Source organism: Dasypus novemcinctus, chromosome X (genome assembly GCF_030445035.2).
Source record: "Dasypus novemcinctus isolate mDasNov1 chromosome X, mDasNov1.1.hap2, whole genome shotgun sequence".
Classification (NCBI taxonomy): domain Eukaryota; kingdom Metazoa; phylum Chordata; class Mammalia; order Cingulata; family Dasypodidae; genus Dasypus; species Dasypus novemcinctus.
Window position 1 is genome coordinate 21230889 of NC_080704.1, and position 21346 is coordinate 21252234.

The 21346-nt window shown below is 38.3% G+C and overlaps 1 protein-coding gene across 1 annotated transcript in view; it reads left to right on the forward strand.

Moving 5' to 3' along the window:
• Positions 1-21346, forward strand: part of CDKL5 (cyclin dependent kinase like 5) — a 309028-nt gene that overhangs the window by 201845 nt on the left and 85837 nt on the right. Inside the window, exons 5-6 of the mRNA XM_058291571.2 lie at positions 13711-13847; positions 20280-20400. Coding sequence (XP_058147554.1) covers positions 13711-13847; positions 20280-20400 — 258 coding nt within the window. The remainder of the gene's footprint in view (positions 1-13710; positions 13848-20279; positions 20401-21346) is intronic.

Below are 21346 nucleotides of genomic sequence, written 5' to 3' on the forward strand. Positions count from 1 at the left end.
GAGCCCATCAAAGGACTATCCTCCTTCACTAGTACACTAGTACACTAGTACACTAGCCCCTGTACTTAGGGGATTGCTGCTGTTCCATTAGAGAATGTGGCAGAGCTTCCCCAGGATAAGAATTCAGTATTCTTTTGGTTGTCGTGTGAATCTCTACCGACTGTAGCAATGCCCCATGAACATTTGAACTTATTTATATACCTTATATGTATGCCCAGGTGAACTTCCTCCCATGTATCCCCATCAGTGACACCCCACAACAAAGATCCTCCCCTGCCATAGTTGTAACCCTTCTGCCATCCAAAACTTTTTCAAAAATGAAGTCAAGAATATTGCCAAATTCAATTAATAGGAAAATGAGATAGTAACGATAGGTTTAAATACAAGAAATAAAATATGGGCGGCGGACTTGGCCCAGTGGTTAGGGCATCCGAGTAATTTACAAAAACTAAAATAAAAGTTTAAAAAATTGGGGTATTAAAAAATATGTATTAAAAATTTTTTTTTGACATTTTGCATTTCCTAGCTGTGATAACTGTTCTGTATGTAGAGTAGCATTTTCTTCCATTTCTTCCCCAGTGTCTTATTTTTTTTTCATTTTGTCTTCAGAGAAGTTTCAGGTCACAGCAAAGTCACATACAGAATATAGAGGACTCCCATATATCCAACATCCTCCCCATTTTCCTCCTTCCCTATTAATAACCTTTTTACATGTGGGTGGTACATTTGTTACAGCTGATGTACAAATACTGAAATATAGCTATTAACATGGTCAGTTGTTTACATTATGGTTTACATTTTAGACCATACACATTTATAAATTTTTGATGAAATTTAACATGGCCTATATCCATCATTGCAAGATCTTGTGGAACACTTGCATTGTCCCCTAACTACCTCCTCTTCCATCTATTCTATTCCTCCCTCCCCCTCCCCTTGGGATCCACAGCAACCACCAGTCTTCACTCCTTGAAGGATAAGATTCATAGATACTTGCAACAATGCTGAGAGTTTGACACACTAGTCTGTCCTCCCCTATTAGGGACCAATTATGTTCTCGAGAGACTCCTTCTCTGTTTGAGAACATATTGGGCCTCCTCAGTATGGGGTTCAGCTCCTTCCCACTCATTATGTGGGTCTCCCGCCACTGATACAACACACTATGGCAAAATGATCACTCGCACGTTCTCTAGAAGACTGCCCCAGGTGCGTCCTGTCCCAAATGCCGCCCCCCATCCAACACCCTAAACCAGTGACCCTTCCTTGTCATGTGGCCAAAAGAGTTTTCTCAACACTGTAGTTTCAGCCATGTACTTGCCAATCCCCAGTGTTTACCTGCTCCCCACCCCAACCCTCCTCCCAGTTCCATGGACCATCCAACCCATCCTTCCCACCCTAGCCTCCTGTCAAGCTTACACTGCCCAACCCAATAGTATCCCTACATCCCTGTCATTTCCCTTCACTGCACAACTGCTCACTTCCACCTTATAGATTTTACCCATGTGAGTGTTGGCTCACAACCTTCTTCTCCCTTTCTATTTTCTGTAAACCTATCATCCGGACTCTAGCACTCTGAGTCTGCTCAGTTTGCTTAATACATATTAGACAGGTTCATGCAATATTTGTCCTTCAATGCCTGTCTTGCTTTACTCATTATAAGGTCCTCAAGATTCATCTATGTTATCCTTTGTGTTAGCACTATATTCTTTATTACAACTGAGTAATATTCCATTGTATGTTTATACCATATTTTGTTTATCCATCCATCTATCGATGGGCATTTGGGTTGATTCCAACTTTTGGCAATAGTGAGTAATGCCACTATGAACATTGGTGTACATATGTCTGTTCGTGTCCTTGCTTTCACTTCTTCTGGGTATAGACCCAGCAGTGGAATTGCTGGGTCATATGGCAGATATATAGTTAGTTCTTTGAAGAACCGCCAAACTGTCCTCCACAGTAGCTGGACCATTCTACATTCCCACCAGCAGTGGATGGGGGTTCCCATTCCTCCACTCCTCTCCAACACTTGTAGTCCTTTGTTTTTTTAATGGCCTCCAGTCTAATGGGTGTAAGGTGGTCTCACATTGTAGTTTTGATTTGCATTTCCCTAATAGCTAATGATGTTGAGTATCTTTTCATGTGCTTTTTTAGCTGTTTGTATTCCTTCTTTGGAGAAGTGTATGTTCAAATCACTAGCCCATTTTTAAAATGGGTAGTTTGTCTTTATTTTCAAGATACAGGATTTCTTTATATATGCTGGATATTAGGCTCCTGTCAGATATATGGTAACCAAATATTTTCTTCCATTGGGTAGACTGTCTTTTCACTTTCTTGACAAACTCTTTTGAGGTGCAAAAGGTTTTAATTTTGAGGTGGTCCCATTTATCTATTTTTTTTTTTTTCACTGCTCATGCTTTGGGTGTGAAGTTCATGAAGCCATTTCCTATTACAAGGCCATGTAGATGCTTCCCTACATTATCTTCCAAGGTCTTTATGGTCTTGACTCTTACATTTAGATCTTTGATCCATCTTGAGTTGACTTTTGTATAAGGTGTGAGATGGTATTCCTCTCTCATTCTTTTGGATATGGATATCTAGTTCTCTAAGCAGCATTTGGTGAAGATGCCATTCTCTCCCAGTTGAGTGGGCTTGGTGGCCTTGTCGAATATCAGATGACTGTATATATGAGGATCTATATCAGAACTCTCAATTTGATTCCATTTGTCAGTATGTCTGTCCTTGTGCCAATACCATGTAGTTTTGACCACTGTAGCTTTGTAGTATGTTTTAAAGTCAGGTAGTATGATTCCTCCAATTTCATTTTTCTTTTTCAGTATGTCTTTGGCTGTTTGGGACCTCTTGCCCTTCCAAATAAATTTCATAGTTTTTCCAATTCAGAAAAAAATGCTGCGTTGATTTTTATTGGGATTGCATTAAATCTGTAGATTAGTTTGGGTAGTTTAGACATCATAATGATGTTTAGTCTTCCTATCCATGGACAGGGAACATTCTTCCATTTATTGAAGTCGTCTTTTATCAGTGATTAAATTTAACAGTGATTTTAAATTCACTGTTAAAATCTTTAACAGTGTTGTATAGTTTTCTGTGTGTAAATCATTTATGTCTTTAGTTAAATTTATTCCTAGGTATTTGATTTTTTTAGTTACTATTGTAAATGGCATTTTCCCCTTGATTTCCTTCATCTTCTTTCTATCACTATTGTCAAGTGGATTCAGTATAGATTTGAATAATGTATTTTTAACAAAATGCCAAAATCCTATGATGCTTAGGCTCTTAGTCAATAAGATTTTAATGAAAGGAATCAGAGATTATTAGATTTGGAAAAGGCCACAGTTGTGTTTTTGTTTTTGTTTTTCCCTCTTTTGGTACAGCCCGTTTATTTTATGGATGCAAAGTTAAGTGGCTTGCCCAAAGTCATACTGTTAGTTGGTTAAAAAGACTAGGTCCAAAATCTAAGTCTCCCAGATCCTTCTCCAATTTTGATATGGCCATTCTAAAATAGCTTTATCGGTAAGCAAAGTGAAACAGTCACAAATTGCTAATAATACCACGTTCCCTTTTTGTAGTTTCTTTTTGGGTTTCAAGAATTCACCAAGATTTTGATTAGGAAAGCTACACCAGCTATATTTCCTTAGTGACTTTGTTGCAACATTTATTTGTACCCAGCTCCAGCATAGTTTATGGATGATGCGCATTTACAGATTAACTACATAAATGTTCTTGACCCCGGAGTGCTATCTATTTTCTGGAGCCTTTTTCATAATCACATATTGTAGTTGACAACCAGAGACAGAGGTGAATAAGGGAAAATAAATTCCATTTGTTTTATTGCCTCATAGGCAGCCCTTTCAAAGTTCTTGAGGAAGAAAGTTGCAAATGCTGGACTCAGAACTGAGTGAGGAAAGTGCCTATTTTTCATCATGTTGCTTCTTTCTGTCTTAAGTGACTAAGAGCTAGCCATATTTGAGCAAAGAGCAAAGGTTTCCTCAAGGTGCCAGTGAGAGCATTCACGTAAGAAGTATTAACTGATCACCTGCTTTGTGCCATGCCCTGTCTTAGGTGGTTGGGTTTATATTGTTAAACCAAAGAACTTAGACCTGTCCTATTGGAGCCCTCAACTTAGCAGGAGTGGCTGCAGAGATGGTAAACCAATGAGCAAACAAATGTAAAAATAAAAATTATGAGGTCTGTGAAAGAAAAATTCAGAGTACTGTGTGATAAGGAATAATGGAGATAGGAAAAGTACTTGATTTAGACATCTGGGAAAGCCTTTTGAGGAGGGACATTGAAAACAGAAGGAGCCAGCCATGGAAAGTCTGGATTGTAGAATGAAATTTTGGCACAGAGGAGGCAAGTGCAAAGGCCCTAAGGTTTAAAAAGAAATTGGGGCTCTTTTGGGAACTGAAAGACTAAAGGAGAGAAATAAGGGGCATGGGATAGAGATGGAGAGGCAGGCAAGGACCAGATCCTGAGAAAGCAGTATATTTGTCGCTTGCTTCCTTGTTAGACGATCATTTGAATTTTATTGAGATCTGTGTACCATTCTGTCTCTTAGAGATGTTGGATATTAGTTTGATTACGCTCAACCTTGAGAGTAACTTGTATGGGATATCAGAGAAGTGGGTCCCTGATATGTTCTTTCAGAGACTTATGTTGTCTAGGCTCCGGTAGCTAGGGATACATTAACACTTTAACAGTCACAAAACACCACTTCTCTGGCTCAGGCCTCACTTGCAGAACAGCTGGACCTCTGTCCCCCTCACAGTCCTCTAAGCCACTTTTTTAAGGGCCCTCATTGCATCTCTCACATCCGCGCCCCCTCCCCCCCCCCCCCGCCACTTCTAGGGGACATCCAATATTTCATGTTCTTCTGTTCCTGACGTTGGCCCTCCTGACGTTGGACATCCAGCTCCCTGATCTGGACTGGACTGGTTCACTGCTTATGCCACTGTTCGCCTTTCCTCCTGCTGCATCGTGTCTTTTAATAGGTGATCTCTTTATCTCTGTTCTTTCCTAATCTGTGTTCCAACATTCTCCAACAGTTATCCTTGCTGAAGCAAGGAGAATACTTCATTTGTGTAAAAAGTTCACAAAGGAGTGCTGACGTTGGGTTCCCTATTTGTTACAGATACTCTGGTGCTACCAAGCACGGGGTTTTATTAGTCTCTTTTCTTTCAACTCATGTTTGAATTGGGAGAGGAATCTGGAATAGAAAATAATCTGAAAATACTGCATTTAGCCTCTCCTCTCATTTTTCATCTCCATTCAGTCTCTTCTTGTATGCCTTACTTAGGAAGCATTTTTTCTTAGAAGACATACTAGTCTTTCTTGATCCCATTCCCAAACTTGATTTTCTTCCTCCCCAGACTTGCTAAGACATGCTGAATCTGAGGGTCATACAATTTAGACTCTCAAGCTAGGATTTTGGCCGTTATCCAAAACCTTGGGGACAAATGTGTTTTTGGAAATCTAATTTTTTGCATTTTAGAATGGAAATATGGCATGTTACTATATTGTCTTGTAATCAAGTAGTATTTCTATAGTACAACATATGCATGTTGTTATTAAGTTGGATAAACAAAGACTACAAATAACCAGCCTCGTGTCAGTTCTGGTCAGGTGTTCCTTCTAAATGAATTTGCCACAAACTTAGAAAAGGCTTCAGTTTTGTTTTTTCTTTTAAACTGTGTTCTGGATTTTGGAATTGCAGATAAGGGATTATGAACCTATACCCTCACACATACATATGTAACCATGGTCGTTAGAATTTCCTAGCTAAATCTAAAGCTATCACAAAAAGTCTATAAGATAAAATATTACCTCTCCCCCATTCTCTCAATTAATCCATTAGAGTTAATATGACTTCCTCTGTTTGTGGAGGATATCCTGAGTGAAGTTGATGGTATGGAAGAGCATATTAGTTCAGCATAAGTTCTTCATCCCAGTATAGCCATACCATCTGGAATGGGCAAATAGACATGCCACAGGGTGACAGCAGGAACTTACAGCATCTGCTATTCAGAGGCAAGATCAGACATTCCCTGCAACTTGACCACAAGCTGCATTGTGGATGCCTGGCTTACGACCTCTGCTCATTGAGGTGACTCACATACAGCCTGAGCCATAGCTATGCTTTTCAAATGAGCTAAAGTTTCAGGCCAGCCTTAAAAACAGCTGCTACAGATGCTGGTTAGAGGCTGCTCAACACATTGATATTGTTGATTCCTTATTAGCCATTCATTCATTCATTCATTCATTCATTCATTCATTCATCTCCCCTTTCCCCTCTCCCCCAGTTGTCTGCACTCTGAGTCTATTCTCTGTGTGTTCTCTGACCAATTCTATCCTTATTAGCGGCACCAGGAATCTGTGTTTCTTTTTGTTGCGTCATCTTGTTGTGTCAGCTCTCCATGTGTGCGGCGCCATTCTTGGGCAGGCTGCACTTTCTTTCACACTGGGCGGCTCTCCTTATGGGGCGCACTCCTTGTGCGTGGGCCTCCCCTATGTGAGGGTGGTGGCACAGCACTCCTTGCGTGCATCAGCGCTGCGCTTGGGCCAGCTCCACACGGATCAAGGAGGTCCTCCCATGTGGTAGGCAGACACCCTATCCATTGGGCCAAGTCCGCTTCCCTTATTAGCCCTTTAAACTTAAGTACACATAGCCTCCTCGCCAGTATAGAGTGTTAATAGTTCAAATGACAGTGGATTCCTATGTTGTATCTGTAAGTCTGTATTTGGAATAAGTAGTACTTTCTTTTTTTGTTTTAGTAGTACTTTCTTTTACAAGTAGTAAAAGAAAATGCAAGCAGAAAATCAGGTTTACGCTAGTCAAGTAAACCTTTCCTTCTTTAAGTGTTTTATTCTTGATCCTTTCAACAAGAAAATGTGTTCCTTAAGATTCCATCCTTGGACTTTTTGTTCTTTAACTTTTATTTTGAAGTACTTTCAGACTTATAGGACAGTTACAAAAAGAATCCAAATCCCATACAGAGAACTCCAACATACCCCTCCCTCCCCATATTCAGATCCACCAATTTTAACACATTTTGCTGCATTCCCCATATCATTCTATCCATCTGTCTGTTTATTAATGTGTTTTCAGAACTTGAGTATAGACTGTATACATCACACTACTTGAACACTTAATACTCCCATGCACATTTCCTAAAAACAAATGCATCCACTTATATAACTGCCTTAAGTGCCATTATCAAGTTCCAGATATTTAATATTGATATAAAGCTTACAGGGTTCTCTGGGGAGACAGAATCAACAGACGATATCTGCAAATAGCATGAGATTTTATAAAATTCTCTCATGCGACTGTGGGGATGCACAAGTCCAGATTCCGCAGGCAGTCTGCAAACCAGGGGCTCCGATAAAGGTCCACTGGAGGTCCTTGATGAGCTTCCAGGAGACATTGGCTGTCCAAAGATAAGCTGGAAAATTCTCCCTGTATACTGAAATCACTTCCCATTTTAAGGCATTCAACCGATTGCTGTCAGCAGTAAATGATGTATTACCTAATCTCCGTAGTTGATTGTAGATGTAATCAGCCATCTATGCAGTAAACTCACAGATGACTAATGTCTATAAATGTCCTTGTTTTACAATTAGCCCAGTGCTTGCTTGACCAAACAGCTGGGACCAATTACCTGGTTGTGTTGACACATTAGCCTAACGATTGCAAGGGATGAAGAAGGTCATTATATATTAATGAAAGGGGCAATTCAGCAAGAAGAAATAACTATACTAAATATTTATGCACCTAACCTGAATGCCCCAAGATACATAAGGCACAAACTGGCAAAGTTGAAGGGAGAAATAGATGTCTCTACAATAATAGTTGGAGACTTCAGTATACCAGTCTCAGTATTGGATAGAACATCTGGACAGAGGATAGATAAAGGAACGAGAGCTTGAATAATATGATAAATGCACTAGACCTAACAGACATCTATAGAACATTGTACCCTATAACAGCAGGGTATACATTCTTTTCAAGTGCTCATGGATCCTTCTCCAAGATAGACCTATGTTGTGTCACAAGACAAATCTCAATAAATGTTAAAAGTTTGAAATTATACAGAATATTTTCTCTGATCATAATGGAATGAAGCTGGAAATCAATAATGGACAGAAAATTCATAAATATATGGAGATTTAACAACATACTCTTAAATAATCAGCGGGTCAAATAAAAAAATTGCAAGAGAATTCAGTAAATATCTTGATGAATGAAAATGAGAACAACAAATCAATACCTATGGGACACTTCAAAGGCATTGCTTAGAGGGAAATTTATAGCTCTTGATGCTTACATTAAAAACAAAGAAAGAACTAAAATTGAAGATCTAACTACTAATCCCACACCAAGTTGAGGGAAAGAAACAGTAAAGATCAGAGCAGAAATAAATGAAATTGAGAACAGAAAAAACAATCGAATCAACAAAACCAAAAGTTGGTTCTTTGAGAAGATCAACAAAATCAACAAACCCTTAGCTAGATGGACAAAGGGAAAAAGAAAAAAGATGCAAATAAATAAAATAAAAAATGAGAGGGGAGACATTACCCCTGACCCCACAGAAATAAGAGAGATCATAAGAGGATTCTATGAACAACTGTATGCCAAAAAACTCAACAATGTAGAGGAGATGAGATTGACAAATTCCTAGAAACACATGAACCATTTACACTGGTCCTAGAAGAAATAGAAGACCTCAGAAAACCAATCACAAGTGAAGAGGCTGAAAGAGTCATCAAAAACTTCCAAAAGATGAAAAGCCCAGAACCATATAGCTTCACAGGTGAATTCTACCAATCATTCAAAGATGACCTAATACCAATCTTGCTCAAGCTCTTCCAAAAAATTGAACAGGAGAGAATGCTACCAAACTTAAATCTTTGAAGCCAACCTCACCCTAATATCAAAACCAGATAAAGATATTCCAAAAAAAGAAAATTACAGACCAACATCTCTAATGAATATAGATGCAAAAATCCTCAGCAAAATACTTGCACACTGAATCCAAAAGCACATTAAAATATTTATATACCACGATCAAGTGGATTTTATCCCAGGTATGCAAGGGTGGTTCAACATAAAGAAAATCAATTAGTGTAATAAACCACATTGATAAATTGAAGAAGAAAAATCACATGATCCTCTTGACTGATGCAGAAAAGGCATTTGACAAAGTACAGCACCCTTTCTTGGTAAAAACATTTCAAAAGACAGAAATAGAAGGAAACTTCCTCAATATTATGGTAAAATGCATATATGAGAAACCTACAGCTAGCATGGTACTTAACTGTGAAAAACTGAAAGCTATCCTGCTGAGGTCAGGAACAAGACAAGGATGCCCAGTATCACCATTATTCAGTATTGTCCTAGAAGTTCTAGCTAGAGCAATTAGGATAGAAAAAGAAATAGGGAAACAGACTTTGGCCCAGTGGTTAGGGCGTCCGTCTACCATATGGGAGGTCCGCGGTTCAAACCCTGGGCCTCCTTGACCCGTGTGGAGCTGGCCATGCGCAGCGCTGATGCGCGCAAGGAGTACCGTGCCACGCAAGGGTGTCCCCCGCGTGGGGGAGTCCCACGCGCAAGGAGTGCGCCCGTGAGGAAAGCCGCCCAGCGTGAAAAGAAAGAGCAGCCTGCCCAGGAATGGTGCCACCCACACTTCCCGTGCTGCTGACGACAACAGAAGCGGACAAAGAAACAAGATGCAGCAAATAGACACCAAGAACAGACAACCAGGGGAGGGGGGGGGGATTAAATAAATAAATAAATCTTTAAAAAAAAAAAAAAGAAATAAAAGATACCCAATAAGAAAGGAAGAGTAAAACTTTCACTGTTCCTGATGACATGATCCTATATCTAGAAAATCCTGAAAAATCCACAATAGAGCTACTAGAATTAATAGATGAACAAAGTGTCAACAAAGTGGTGGGATACAAGATTAATATGCAAAAATCAGTAGTGCTTCTGTTCGCTACTGATGTGCAATCTGAAGAAATTTTTAAAAATTCCATTTATAATAGCAAGTATAACAATCAAATATTTAGGAATAAACTTAAAGATGTGAAGGACCTATATTCAGAAAACTATGAAACATTGCTAAAAGAAACCGAAGAAGACTTAAATAAATGGAAGGATATTCCATGTTCATGGATTGGAAGACTAAATATCATTAAGATGTCAGTTCTGCCCAAACTGATTTACAGATTCAACGTAATCCCAATAAAAGTCCCAACAGCCTTTTTTGCAGAAATTGAAAAGCCGATAATCAAATTTATTTGGAGGGTAAGGTGCCCCAAATAGCCAAAAATGTCTTAAAAAAGAAGAACAAAATTGGAGGACTCTCACTTCCTGACTTTAAGGCATATTACTTAGCTACAATGGTAAAGACAGCATGGTACTCGCATAAGGACAGATTGACCAGTGGAACCAATTTGAAAACCCAGAAATAGACCCTCACATCTACAGTCAAGTGATTTTTGACAAGGCTGTTAAGCCCACCCAGATGGTCCAGAACAGTCTATTCAACAAATGGTGCTGGGAGAACTGGATATCCATACCCAAAAGAAAGAGGAAAAAAAAAACACAACAAAAAACAAAACCCTATCTTACACCTTATACAAGAATGAACTCAAAATGAATCAAAGACCTAAATGTAAAAACAGTGACCATAAAACTTCTAGAAGAAAATGTAGAAAAACATCTTCAAGATCTTGTGGTAAGCAGTAGTTTCTTAAACCCTATACCTGAAGCATGAGCAACAAAAGAAAAAGTAGATTAATGGAACCTCCTCAAAATTAAACACTTGTACCTCAAAGGACTTTGTCAAAAGGGTAAAAAGGCAGCCAACTCAATGGGAAAAAATATTTGGCAATCACATATCTGATAATGGTTTAATATCCATGATCTATAAAATCGTACAACTCAACAATAAAAAAACAAACTATCCAATTTAAAAATGAGCAAAAGACTTAAAAGACAATTGTCCAAAGAAGAAATACAAATGGCAAAGAACACATGAAAAAATGTCCAGCCTCACTAGTGATTAGGGAAATGCAAATCAAAACTACAATGAGATATCATTTTACATCTATTAGACTGGCCGCTATTAAAAAGTGGGAAAACTGTACATTTTGGAGAGGATATGGAGAGATAGGAATGCTTATTCATTGTTGGTGGGAATGTTGAATGGTACGGCCACTATGGAGGACTGTTTGACAATTCCTAAGGAATCTGAATATAGACTTGCCATGTGACCCATGGATATATTCCATTACTAGATATTTACCCAGAGGAACTGAGAGCAGAGACGTGAACAGACACCAGTGTTCATAGTGGCATTATTCACGATTGCCAAAAGTTGGAAACAACCCAAATGTCCATCAACGAATGAATGGGTAAACAAATTGTGGAATATACACACAATGGAATATTATACAGCGGTGAGAAGAAATAAACTTGTGGAGCATAGACAACATGGATGAACCCGGAGGACGTTATGTTGAGTGAAGCAAGCCAGGCACAAAAGGACAATTACTGTATGATTGCACTATTATGAACTAAATATATTTTGTGAAATATAAATATATGAAATATGAATAAGAGTTAAATTGTATATATGATTGTTTTTCTTTGAAGCTGAACAAATGTGGGTTAATACTACAAAATGTTATTTTATTTTTTAAAAATATTTATTTATTTATTTATTTCCCCTCCCCCCACCCTGGTTGTTTGTTCTCTGTGTCTATTTGCAGCATCTTCTTTTTTGTCTGCTTCTGTTGTTGTCAGCGGCACGGGAATCTGTGTTTCTTATTGTTGTGTCATCTTGTTGTGTCAGCTCTCTGTGTGTGTGGCACCATTCCTGGGCAGCAGGCTGCACTTTCTTTCGCGTTGGGCGGCTCTCCTTACGGGGCGCACTCCTTGTGCGTGGGGCTCCCCTACGCGGGGGACACCCCTGCGTGGCAGGGCACTCCTTGCGCGCATCAGCACTGCGCATGGGCCAGCTCCACACGGGTCAAGGAGGCCCAGGGTTTGAACCGCGGACCTCCCATGTGGTAGACGGATGCCCTAACCACTGGGCCAAGTCCTCCGCCGTTAATATCAGACCAAAACATAAATTATGCTAAGTGAAGGACACCAGACAAAGATTACTACATATTGTATGATTCCATTTATATAAAATGTAAATATAAATCAATTTATAAAGATGAAATTAGATTAGTGGTTATGTAGGGCTAGGGAAGGAATGCTAAGCAGTGTGGAGTCTTTTGTTTTGGAGTAATGAAGTTTTTCTAATTTTTGAGATGATGAATGTACAACATTGTGATTATACTAAAAGTCATTGATTAAAAGCTTTGGATAGATCATATGGTATGTGAATATATCTCAATAAACAAATAAATAATTGTTCAAGAATAGCCAGAAATAACAGCGATGTACAGCAGGGAAACAATGAGGAAGAGTTGAGGAATTTTCTTGTTTGTGTGTTGTTGGTTATTATTATTATTACTGAAATAATGAAAATACACTAATAACGATTGAAGTCATGAATCTACAAGTATGTGATTATACCGAATCCTGTTGATTGTACACTTTGGATGAATCATATATTTTATTAATATGTATCAATAAAATTGATTTGTTTAAAAAACAAAGTCTGTCTGATATGGCCTCCTCACTGATGGTTTCTAATGCTTTAATCTTTTCCTTCCTCTGGGCCATTGCGTCCTATTTCTTTGTATGTTTTGAAACCTGGAAATTTTAACATTTTAACATGTTATACCTGGAATTTAGACTCTGGAGGGTTGGTTCCTTAAGCTTGTATCCAGCTATTGTTATGATAGAATGCCTTCAATGCCAGAAGCTAACAATAAATTGATTAATTAATTAGTTAATTTTTTAAAAAGCACCTTTCCCAGTCTTTACAATCTGACCTGTACAAGCACACATAGAGGCCACCCTGATCCTTTCTGGGCATGTGGCCCTAGGAATTCCCATTTATATAGTTCTGAATGTCCCCTCTTCCCTAGGAAGTAGTTTCCTCATGGTCCCAGGCGCACAGCACAGTATATCCTACGACCAGCAGTCCATTTCTCCAGGCAGCACCATTTGACTGCTTTACCAGGGTGGTCTGTAGGTTAGTTCCATGAGCTACCTTCTACACACAGGGTACTTTCTGGGATGGTGAGTCCCTCCAGCCACCATTAGACAGAGCGACCAGATGTACATGTTTCTAGTATGTTCACAAGGGTTACTCTGTTCCCTCCAGAACCAGGACCAGGGAACTGTACTGGGGGCATGGGCTGACTCCACACCAAATTGATGAGGAGTGAGGGAAGGGCCAGTTAGGGCGCCATGAGATCCTACCTCTTTTTTAAGTAATCTTTTTCTTGATTTGGCACTCGTCCTGTTACTAAAGGTCCTATAACTGTTTTCCTGAAACTTTAAGAAAGATGTTTCTGCCTGTTCTTGCTAGTTGTTCAGAGCTTCTGTGGCGATATGAAGTGCTGAAGTGTCTTATTCCACCATCTTGAATGGGGCAGGGTCCATCATTAAACTTTTTTTGCAGAGTTACACAGAGTGGAAGATGGAATTGCAGTGTTCTCAGTATTTTGAATAGTGGTTTGAAGCCTTTAATTTTACTCCATTTACCATTATTTAAATTCTAGAAAATGAAGAAGTCAAGGAAACGACCCTGCGAGAGCTTAAAATGCTTCGTACTCTCAAACAGGAAAACATTGTGGAGCTGAAAGAAGCTTTTCGTCGGAGGGGAAAATTGTACTTGGTATTTGAGTATGTTGAAAAAGTAAGTCTCTACTTGAAACCATTGAGTTTTTGCTTCATTCTTCTCTTTAAGGCTGTTTATAAATTTATTACTATCTTTACTATCTAGTATGAGTTCATTACTATCTAGTATGACTTGTGAATGTACTCATAACCTGAGGACTTTAGCAATGAAAGTATTATCCATAATCATGAAAATAATTATTTTTAAGAATTGTGTACAATTTATTCATAAAGAGATAATCTTAAGTTTAAACAATATACTGATTTGCCTTCTGAAGTCAGGATCTATGTCCAAGAAGTGATTTTTAGACTTCATTTCTTAAACCTAAAACAAGGCCTCCGAGGGAGACAGATAAATTGACAATAGGAGACAGGACAAGAGAAGTATGTGTAAGATACCATGTAAACATGAGTGGGTGTCTAAATCAGATTTAAGGCAGCCAATGAGAGGGATCACAAGCAGCCTTTTGTGAATTGCCAGTGCTTTGGCTTTATTTGAGAGAAGGAGATGTCCTTGTGGGAAGGAGAGCCTGAGAAGAAAGATGAAATCCCATGGAAGATTTGGAAGTATAGGAGAAAAGAAGAAAAATATGCATTGTTTGAGTGTCTGCACCTTTGCATTCGTACTTTATAAAAAATTATCAACTTAGTGACAATTTTAATAATGTGGCCTATGGACAAATAGGCACTACAGTAATCAGAATTGTCTGTTTATGGATTTCTTGGAGAATACCTGAACTACAGCAGTTGGTTATTGTCAAGAACTAAACAAATAATAAGCAAGACCCAGACTAACTTTTAAGAGGTTTCCTTGATGAGCGAATAGGTGGCCCCTGCTGATTTCCTGTGTTATTGTCTACAGAAGATGAAACTGGAGAGATTTATTTGCTTTAGGTTTGTCTCAGTATTCTTTCTGTGTCATTAAGTATAGAGTCTCACCATCATCATCACAAAATGGAAAGTAGTGTTACCAAAATGACTGACCAGTATGCAGCTTCTGAATTAATTCAACCATTACAAATTATTTTCCAAATTTAAAAATACAGTAATTTTGTCACTAGCAAAAATTGGAAAATATTATAAGGCTCTTTGTAGTTTTAAATCACTACTTTTTGGTTGCCTTCCAAAATCCATTTTAAGGTGGTTTTTTTCCCTCTTTGTCAACTAGGTATTTCTCATAAGCTACCAATATGAGCTAAAAGTTGATATTTTTAAAAGAAGGATTACTGTGCTAAGATCCCAGGGAAAATCAGATGCTCTTTATTTTTAAGTTGTCAAAAATAATTGTGCAGTTTTCACTGCCAAATAAAATGTTGACAGATCTATCTCAGTTTATCTTTTTATTTCTTTTCTACTCATGGTGATTGGTCATGGTTAATAACAATGTAGTATGAAAATTGTAAATCTGTTTCCTCACTGGGTAAAACATTTTGGCATGTCTGACCTCTCTCTGCTGGTATCAGAGCCGCTACTGGAACGCCAGTCTTCTGAGCCCAGACTTCGTATTCTTCCCTCTGGCCCTGTGGGTTTTAAGTGGACAGTGACCATCACACCTTCCTATTGGAGACAGTGACTAACAATTCACAGTGAGTCTCAAGAAGGTTAGGGTGTTGGCAAGTATCTGAATTCTCCTAGGTGATTCCAAGTCATCCTTCCAGGGGTAAGATGGAGAAGGAAAGTACCCTTCTCCACCTCCCCACTTGATAATCATTGTTCTTTTCTAAGATATAATTAGCACTCAATACATATTTGATAGATGAATTTTAAATTTTTAAATAATAAATTATGTTGGATAGAGTGTATAATTTCACAGTATATTCACATTAAAAGAGGCTATTGCCAGTTCTTCAAATCTATCCCTTCCTTTCTGTTTCCTCTGACCCTTTTTAATATAGGCTCTTATTTCAAACCTTAGAACATTGTATTAGTAGGTACGTCCCGTTTTCAAATCTCTGTTATACCTCAGTTCTACCACATTAATCTTCTAAAACACTGATTTTATTGTATCACCTGTTACTCAGAGCCCACCATTGCCCACAGGATAAAGTTCTGAGAAACAACAGGTTGTGAGCACTGAAAGACAATAGGAGACCTTACCATAAAGCTAGAACTTGTACTGGACATTGAAGATTAAGCAGAATTTATTTAATAAACAGGAGAGAACAAGAAAAGGAGATGGAGGGGAATATCAAGGAGAATTCCATTTGGCTGCAGTGGTAACAGAGACCCAGAATTACAATGGCTTAAAGTAGAAGTTTATTTCTCTCATGTATGAATACAAAAGAAGGCAGTACAGGACAGGTTTGGCAGCACTCTTCCACAGTTGTAGGAGGTCCAGGTTTCTTCTGCCTTTCTGCTCTACCGTCCTTGGGATGTGGCCCTTGTTCTCAAGGTCCAAAATGGAGCTCTAGCCATCGTGTCTCATTTGCTAGGATTTAGTGGCATGACCACACTAGCTGCAAGGCAGGCTGGGAAATATAGTCTTTAATTCAGGATATCACTTAAAAAAGATTCTGTTATTATGGTGTAAGAGAAGAATAGCTGTTGGGGGACAGTATCTCTGCCACTGAGGGATCTAGAGTTGCGTATGAAATGGAAGATAACTTTATTTTCTTTATTACAAAACCCTCCTAATCTTCCTGTGCATTTGTGACCTCCTGTGCATTTGTTAGTTTAAAAAGGCAATTCAAATGGAGGATCAAAAAATGATGCATGCATATATTAAACTCTGTATTTTAACTCAAAACATATGTATTCATGTATCAGTCTTCAGAGGTAGGGTCAAAGCGTTTTGAGTATTGATCTTCTAATTGAAGTTCTGATTGGTTTCTCTTACATATACCCTACTCATTAGGCATCAACTATGATATCCTGTGTCAGTTTCTTTAAAGTGAAGCAAGAGCTTAAAATACTTGTTGGGGATTGAGTCATGCCCCCCACAAAAGGCGTGTTCAGGTCCCAACCCTTGGTCCTGTGGGTGTGAGCCCATTTGTCAATAGGACCTTTGAGGATGTTATTAGTGAAAGCGTGCCCAAACTGAATGAAGGTGGCCTTCATCCGACATGGCTGAAATCCTTATAAGCAAAGAAAATGAACACAGGAGACAGAAGCCCCAGGGAACAGCCAGAAGCTAGAAGTCAACAGAATCCAGAAGAGAAAGAAGATACTGCTATGTGCATTAGCATGTGATGGGGAAGCAGACTTGGCCCAATGGATGGGGCATCCATGTACCACATGGGAAGTCTACGGTTCGGACCCAGGACCTCCTTGACCCGTGTGGAGCTGGCCCATGTGCAGTGCTGATGCGTGCAAGGAGTGCCCTGCCACGCAGGGGTGCCCCCTGCATAGGGGAGCCCCACACACAAGGAGTGTGCCCCATAAGGAGAGCCGCCCAGCACGAAAGAAAATGCAGCCTGCCCAGGAATGGCACCGCACACACGGAGAGGTGACACAGCAAGATGACACAACAAAAAGAAACACAGATTCCCGGTACCGCTGGTAAGGATAGAAGCGGACACGGAAGAACACACAGCAAATGGACACAGAGAGCAGACAACTGGGGACGGGGGGGAGAAGGGGAGAGAAATAAAATAAAATAAAAATCTTTAAACAAAAAACACGTGATGGACAAGCCAAGGAACTCCAAAGATTTCCAGCCAGCCAGAAGAAAAGTGTTGTAGTTTCCTTGCTGTCAAAACAAATACCATTCAAAGGGGGTTGGCTTAACAACGAGAATCTGTTGGCTCACAGTCATCCTAATACAGAATCTTTCAATATTTATGCTTGCTAACACTCCTCACCCATCAGTGTTTTATAATTATCTCACTCATACTTGATAGACTGCAGTATTGTTAGTGGCATGACTTTATGAAGTCTTTCTAAAGTATTCAACTTTGTTTACTTATAAACAGCAACTTTTTAAAAAACATTATTTCATTGGTTTATATGTTATTTACATTAAAATAAGTATATCGGTCATAAATAGGAATGGGAGTAAGCACAACAGATTCTTTGTATGCATATAATGACTGGTGGCAACAAAATTGTTCGGTTGTTCTAGAGCAGTGGTTTTCTAACCTTTTGGTCTCAGGACTCTTTATACTCTTAAATTTATTACGAACACTAAGAATTTTTTGTTTATGTGGGTTCTATCTATTAATATTAATTAGAAATCAAAACTGAGAAATTTAAAAAATAATTCATTAGAAAAAAAACAGTAAACCCATTACATAGTAAATAACATTTTAATGAAAAAAATAGCTCCTTCAAAATAAAATTTAATGAGAAGCATGCTGTTTTGCAGTTTTGCAAATCTTTAAAAATATCTTGGGAAGCAGATGCAGCTCAAGCAGCTGGGTGCCTGCCTACCACATGGGAGGTCCTGGGTTCGGTTCCCTCCTAAAGAAGACAAACAAGACAGTGAGCTGACGTGACCGGCTGGTGCAACAAGATGACACAACAGAGAGACACAACAAGCAGGGAGTGGAGGTGGCTCAAGTGATTGGGTGCCTCCCTCCCACATGGGAGGTCCCAAGGTTCAGTTCCCAGTGCCTCCTAAAAAAGGAGATGAAGAGAGAGCAGCCAGCCAGCGCAAACAACGGCAGGGAGGAGGGGGAGGATAAAGAAATCTTTTTAAAAATATATCTGGTTTATCAGAAGACAGCTGGATTCTCATATCTGCTTGTACGTGTAGTCTGGTTGAAATATACGAAGAAAATCTGGTCTCAGATATGTAATTGGAAGAAGGGAGGAGTATTTTAATAGCCTTTTCAGATTCATTGCAGATGTTTTCTTAGATACTGTACCAAAATCCAAGAAGTGGTGGATTCTTAAAGGTTAGTTGCAATGTAGCATCTGGAGTCATATCCGTGAACATTGTGTGTTCTTTTATGTTAAAATTCACTAGCCTGTTTTTGCTCTTTCATTGGCTCTTTTCATTGGGCATTTGGAAAATGTGAGTTATGCAGATTCCATAAATGTTAACACATTTCATATAATATCCAAAAAAGTCCCATCTTATTACTTCTGACCTCATCAGAAAAGTCTTTCAGAATTGGGAAGCCATCAGATAGTTCATGGGTGACAGTAAAATTTTAATTTTCACTTGAAAACTCAAATTTTAGCATTAGCAACAAAATGTTTTTAGTTGTTTTCCTTGAAGTGACAGATTCACATTGTTTTTTTGAGACAGTGTTTTCCTGAATAACCATTGTTTGTATGTCATTCTTTTGAGGAAAACAAAAATGATGTTCTACAAAAAAAAAAAAAAGCGGCTAGTTGAGCTTGGAATGCAGTTACCCAGGGGCTTTTCCTCAAGACATCCATTATACTTTGATATGGGGTAGAAGTGTTTTATGTGTATTCCTCTTTTTGTCATGTAGATTCTTAAGAAGATGTGTACTCAAGAAATGAAGCAATAAAATTACTAACTAAAACCAGCATTGTTTGTATTTTGTTTTTTCTGTCTGTGAGGGTTTACCCTTGAAGAATCTACTGCCTGGATTCATTCTAAAGTGCCAGCAATTTTACCCACCATTGCTTTTGTACCATCAGTGTAAATGTCAACCCTGTGAAAAAAGGCAAATAACATCTTAATATCATTATGAAAATAGTTTTGATTTCATGAGCCTTCTGAAAGGTCTCTACCCGCCCCCCCCCCCCCCCCCCCCGCAAGGATCCTCAGACCACTTTGAGAATTGTCCTATGCAGTAAGTAGCCTACAAACAGAAAGCCATAATTATGCTGAGGGCCTTGGTCATTTTGCTTTACAGAGGGAATGGAGAATGTTTGATTAATAAGGAAATTCAGAGGATATTGGTGAAGTGGAGTTTCTTAATAAAAAAATTTGCATGAATTTTTTAATGATCTCTGACTCTAAACTAAAAATTTTGCAGTATCTTTCTGTTTGGAGTCTGTGAATTTTTATTTCAATAGTATTTTCTCACCTGTTTTAATTTTTGTACAGATATATATAGATCATTTCTAATATTGGGGTTTTTTTTTTTCTTTTCAGAATATTGTTCGTGTCTTCCACAAATATTTCTAAGGCTTAATTTTATTTCAAGGTTCTATTGAAGACACACAACGTAATGTGTTAAAATGACTAATGTTTTCCCCCTTTATATGTTACAATATTTTATCTCTAATTTGCCTCACTTTTCCCTTGAAATTATTCTAAAATGATGGCTGAAGATTTTAAGGCAAGTATAATGTGTACAAGGTTATTACTTTGGAGTAATAAAATGGAATTTCTCTTAAAAGCAAGCCTTGATTTAATACAGTATTCTTACTATAGCATGGAAAAAGTTACAGATGGAAAACAAAACAATAAAAAAAGAAAAGTGCTGTATATTGGATGAATTTCATCCAAGGTGCTTTTTAAAAATGTTAATATATGATTTTATGAGCCCACCTAATTTTAGAGATTAATGACTCTGTATTTAATGTTTAGAATATGCTTGAATTGCTGGAAGAAATGCCAAATGGAGTTCCACCTGAAAAAGTAAAAAGCTATATTTACCAATTAATCAAAGCAATTCACTGGTGCCATAAGAATGATATTGTCCATAGAGGTGAGTATGGAATTTTTGAAATGGAAATATTAATGAAAACACCAAATTAATGGTAACAATAGAATTTTTCATATATTTCTATCTTAATATTTCCATAAGCACTGACATTTCCATTTAAAAATTAATACATTTGGAAGTATATGATATGAGAAGTTGTTTTGTCCTTCAGGGCTCCTTGTCACCAAAAGGACAGACTACAAATGTTATTTGGATATTGTGATGAGATCTCTGTGTTTGCATAACCAGATCTACTCTCAGCTCTTGAAACGCCTAGTACCATAGAGCACTCAATAGATATGACCTCTGAAGCTCACGTAGGGGAGGTGGGGTGAGAGCAAAGGGATAATCTCCATAGCCTTTTGGTCCTGCAGGTAGACCAGGTAATGAGAAACAATTCTGAATCAGATTATGGGTGGTGGTCTCTTACTGGACCCCCCTTGGTAGTCACTTTTCATTCCCTCTTAGAAAAACAATCTCCAGTCTGTATCTTCCCCTCCTTATTTTCCCTACCCTGCTAGTGAAAAGTGCTCATTGTTTGCAGATTGCAGGCATGATCAACCTTGCATAAAGGTCATGATTATACTTCCATAAACTTTTATTTTGTCCTTTACTGCCACAAGATGGGTGATATATGGAAACAAAGAAATTACTTGCTCAGCACCATCTTCAACTCTACATTATGTATCTTCCTCTGATAATCTCTTGCATTCTAGAGTTTAATGGTAGTGGGACACAGATTGATAATGAATCTAAAGGATGTTTATCAGAGAATGTTGTAATATCCACTTGTCTTTGAATTAGCCGATAAATGAATGCTACTTTTAATTTACCTATACAGAGGCTATCACTTTTTAAATATTCTCACTTTAAGAATATCTTAAAGGTCATGTGAAGAATGCCAACTTCTCCTATTTCTAGAAAGAGTTATATATCTCCTGCATTTGTC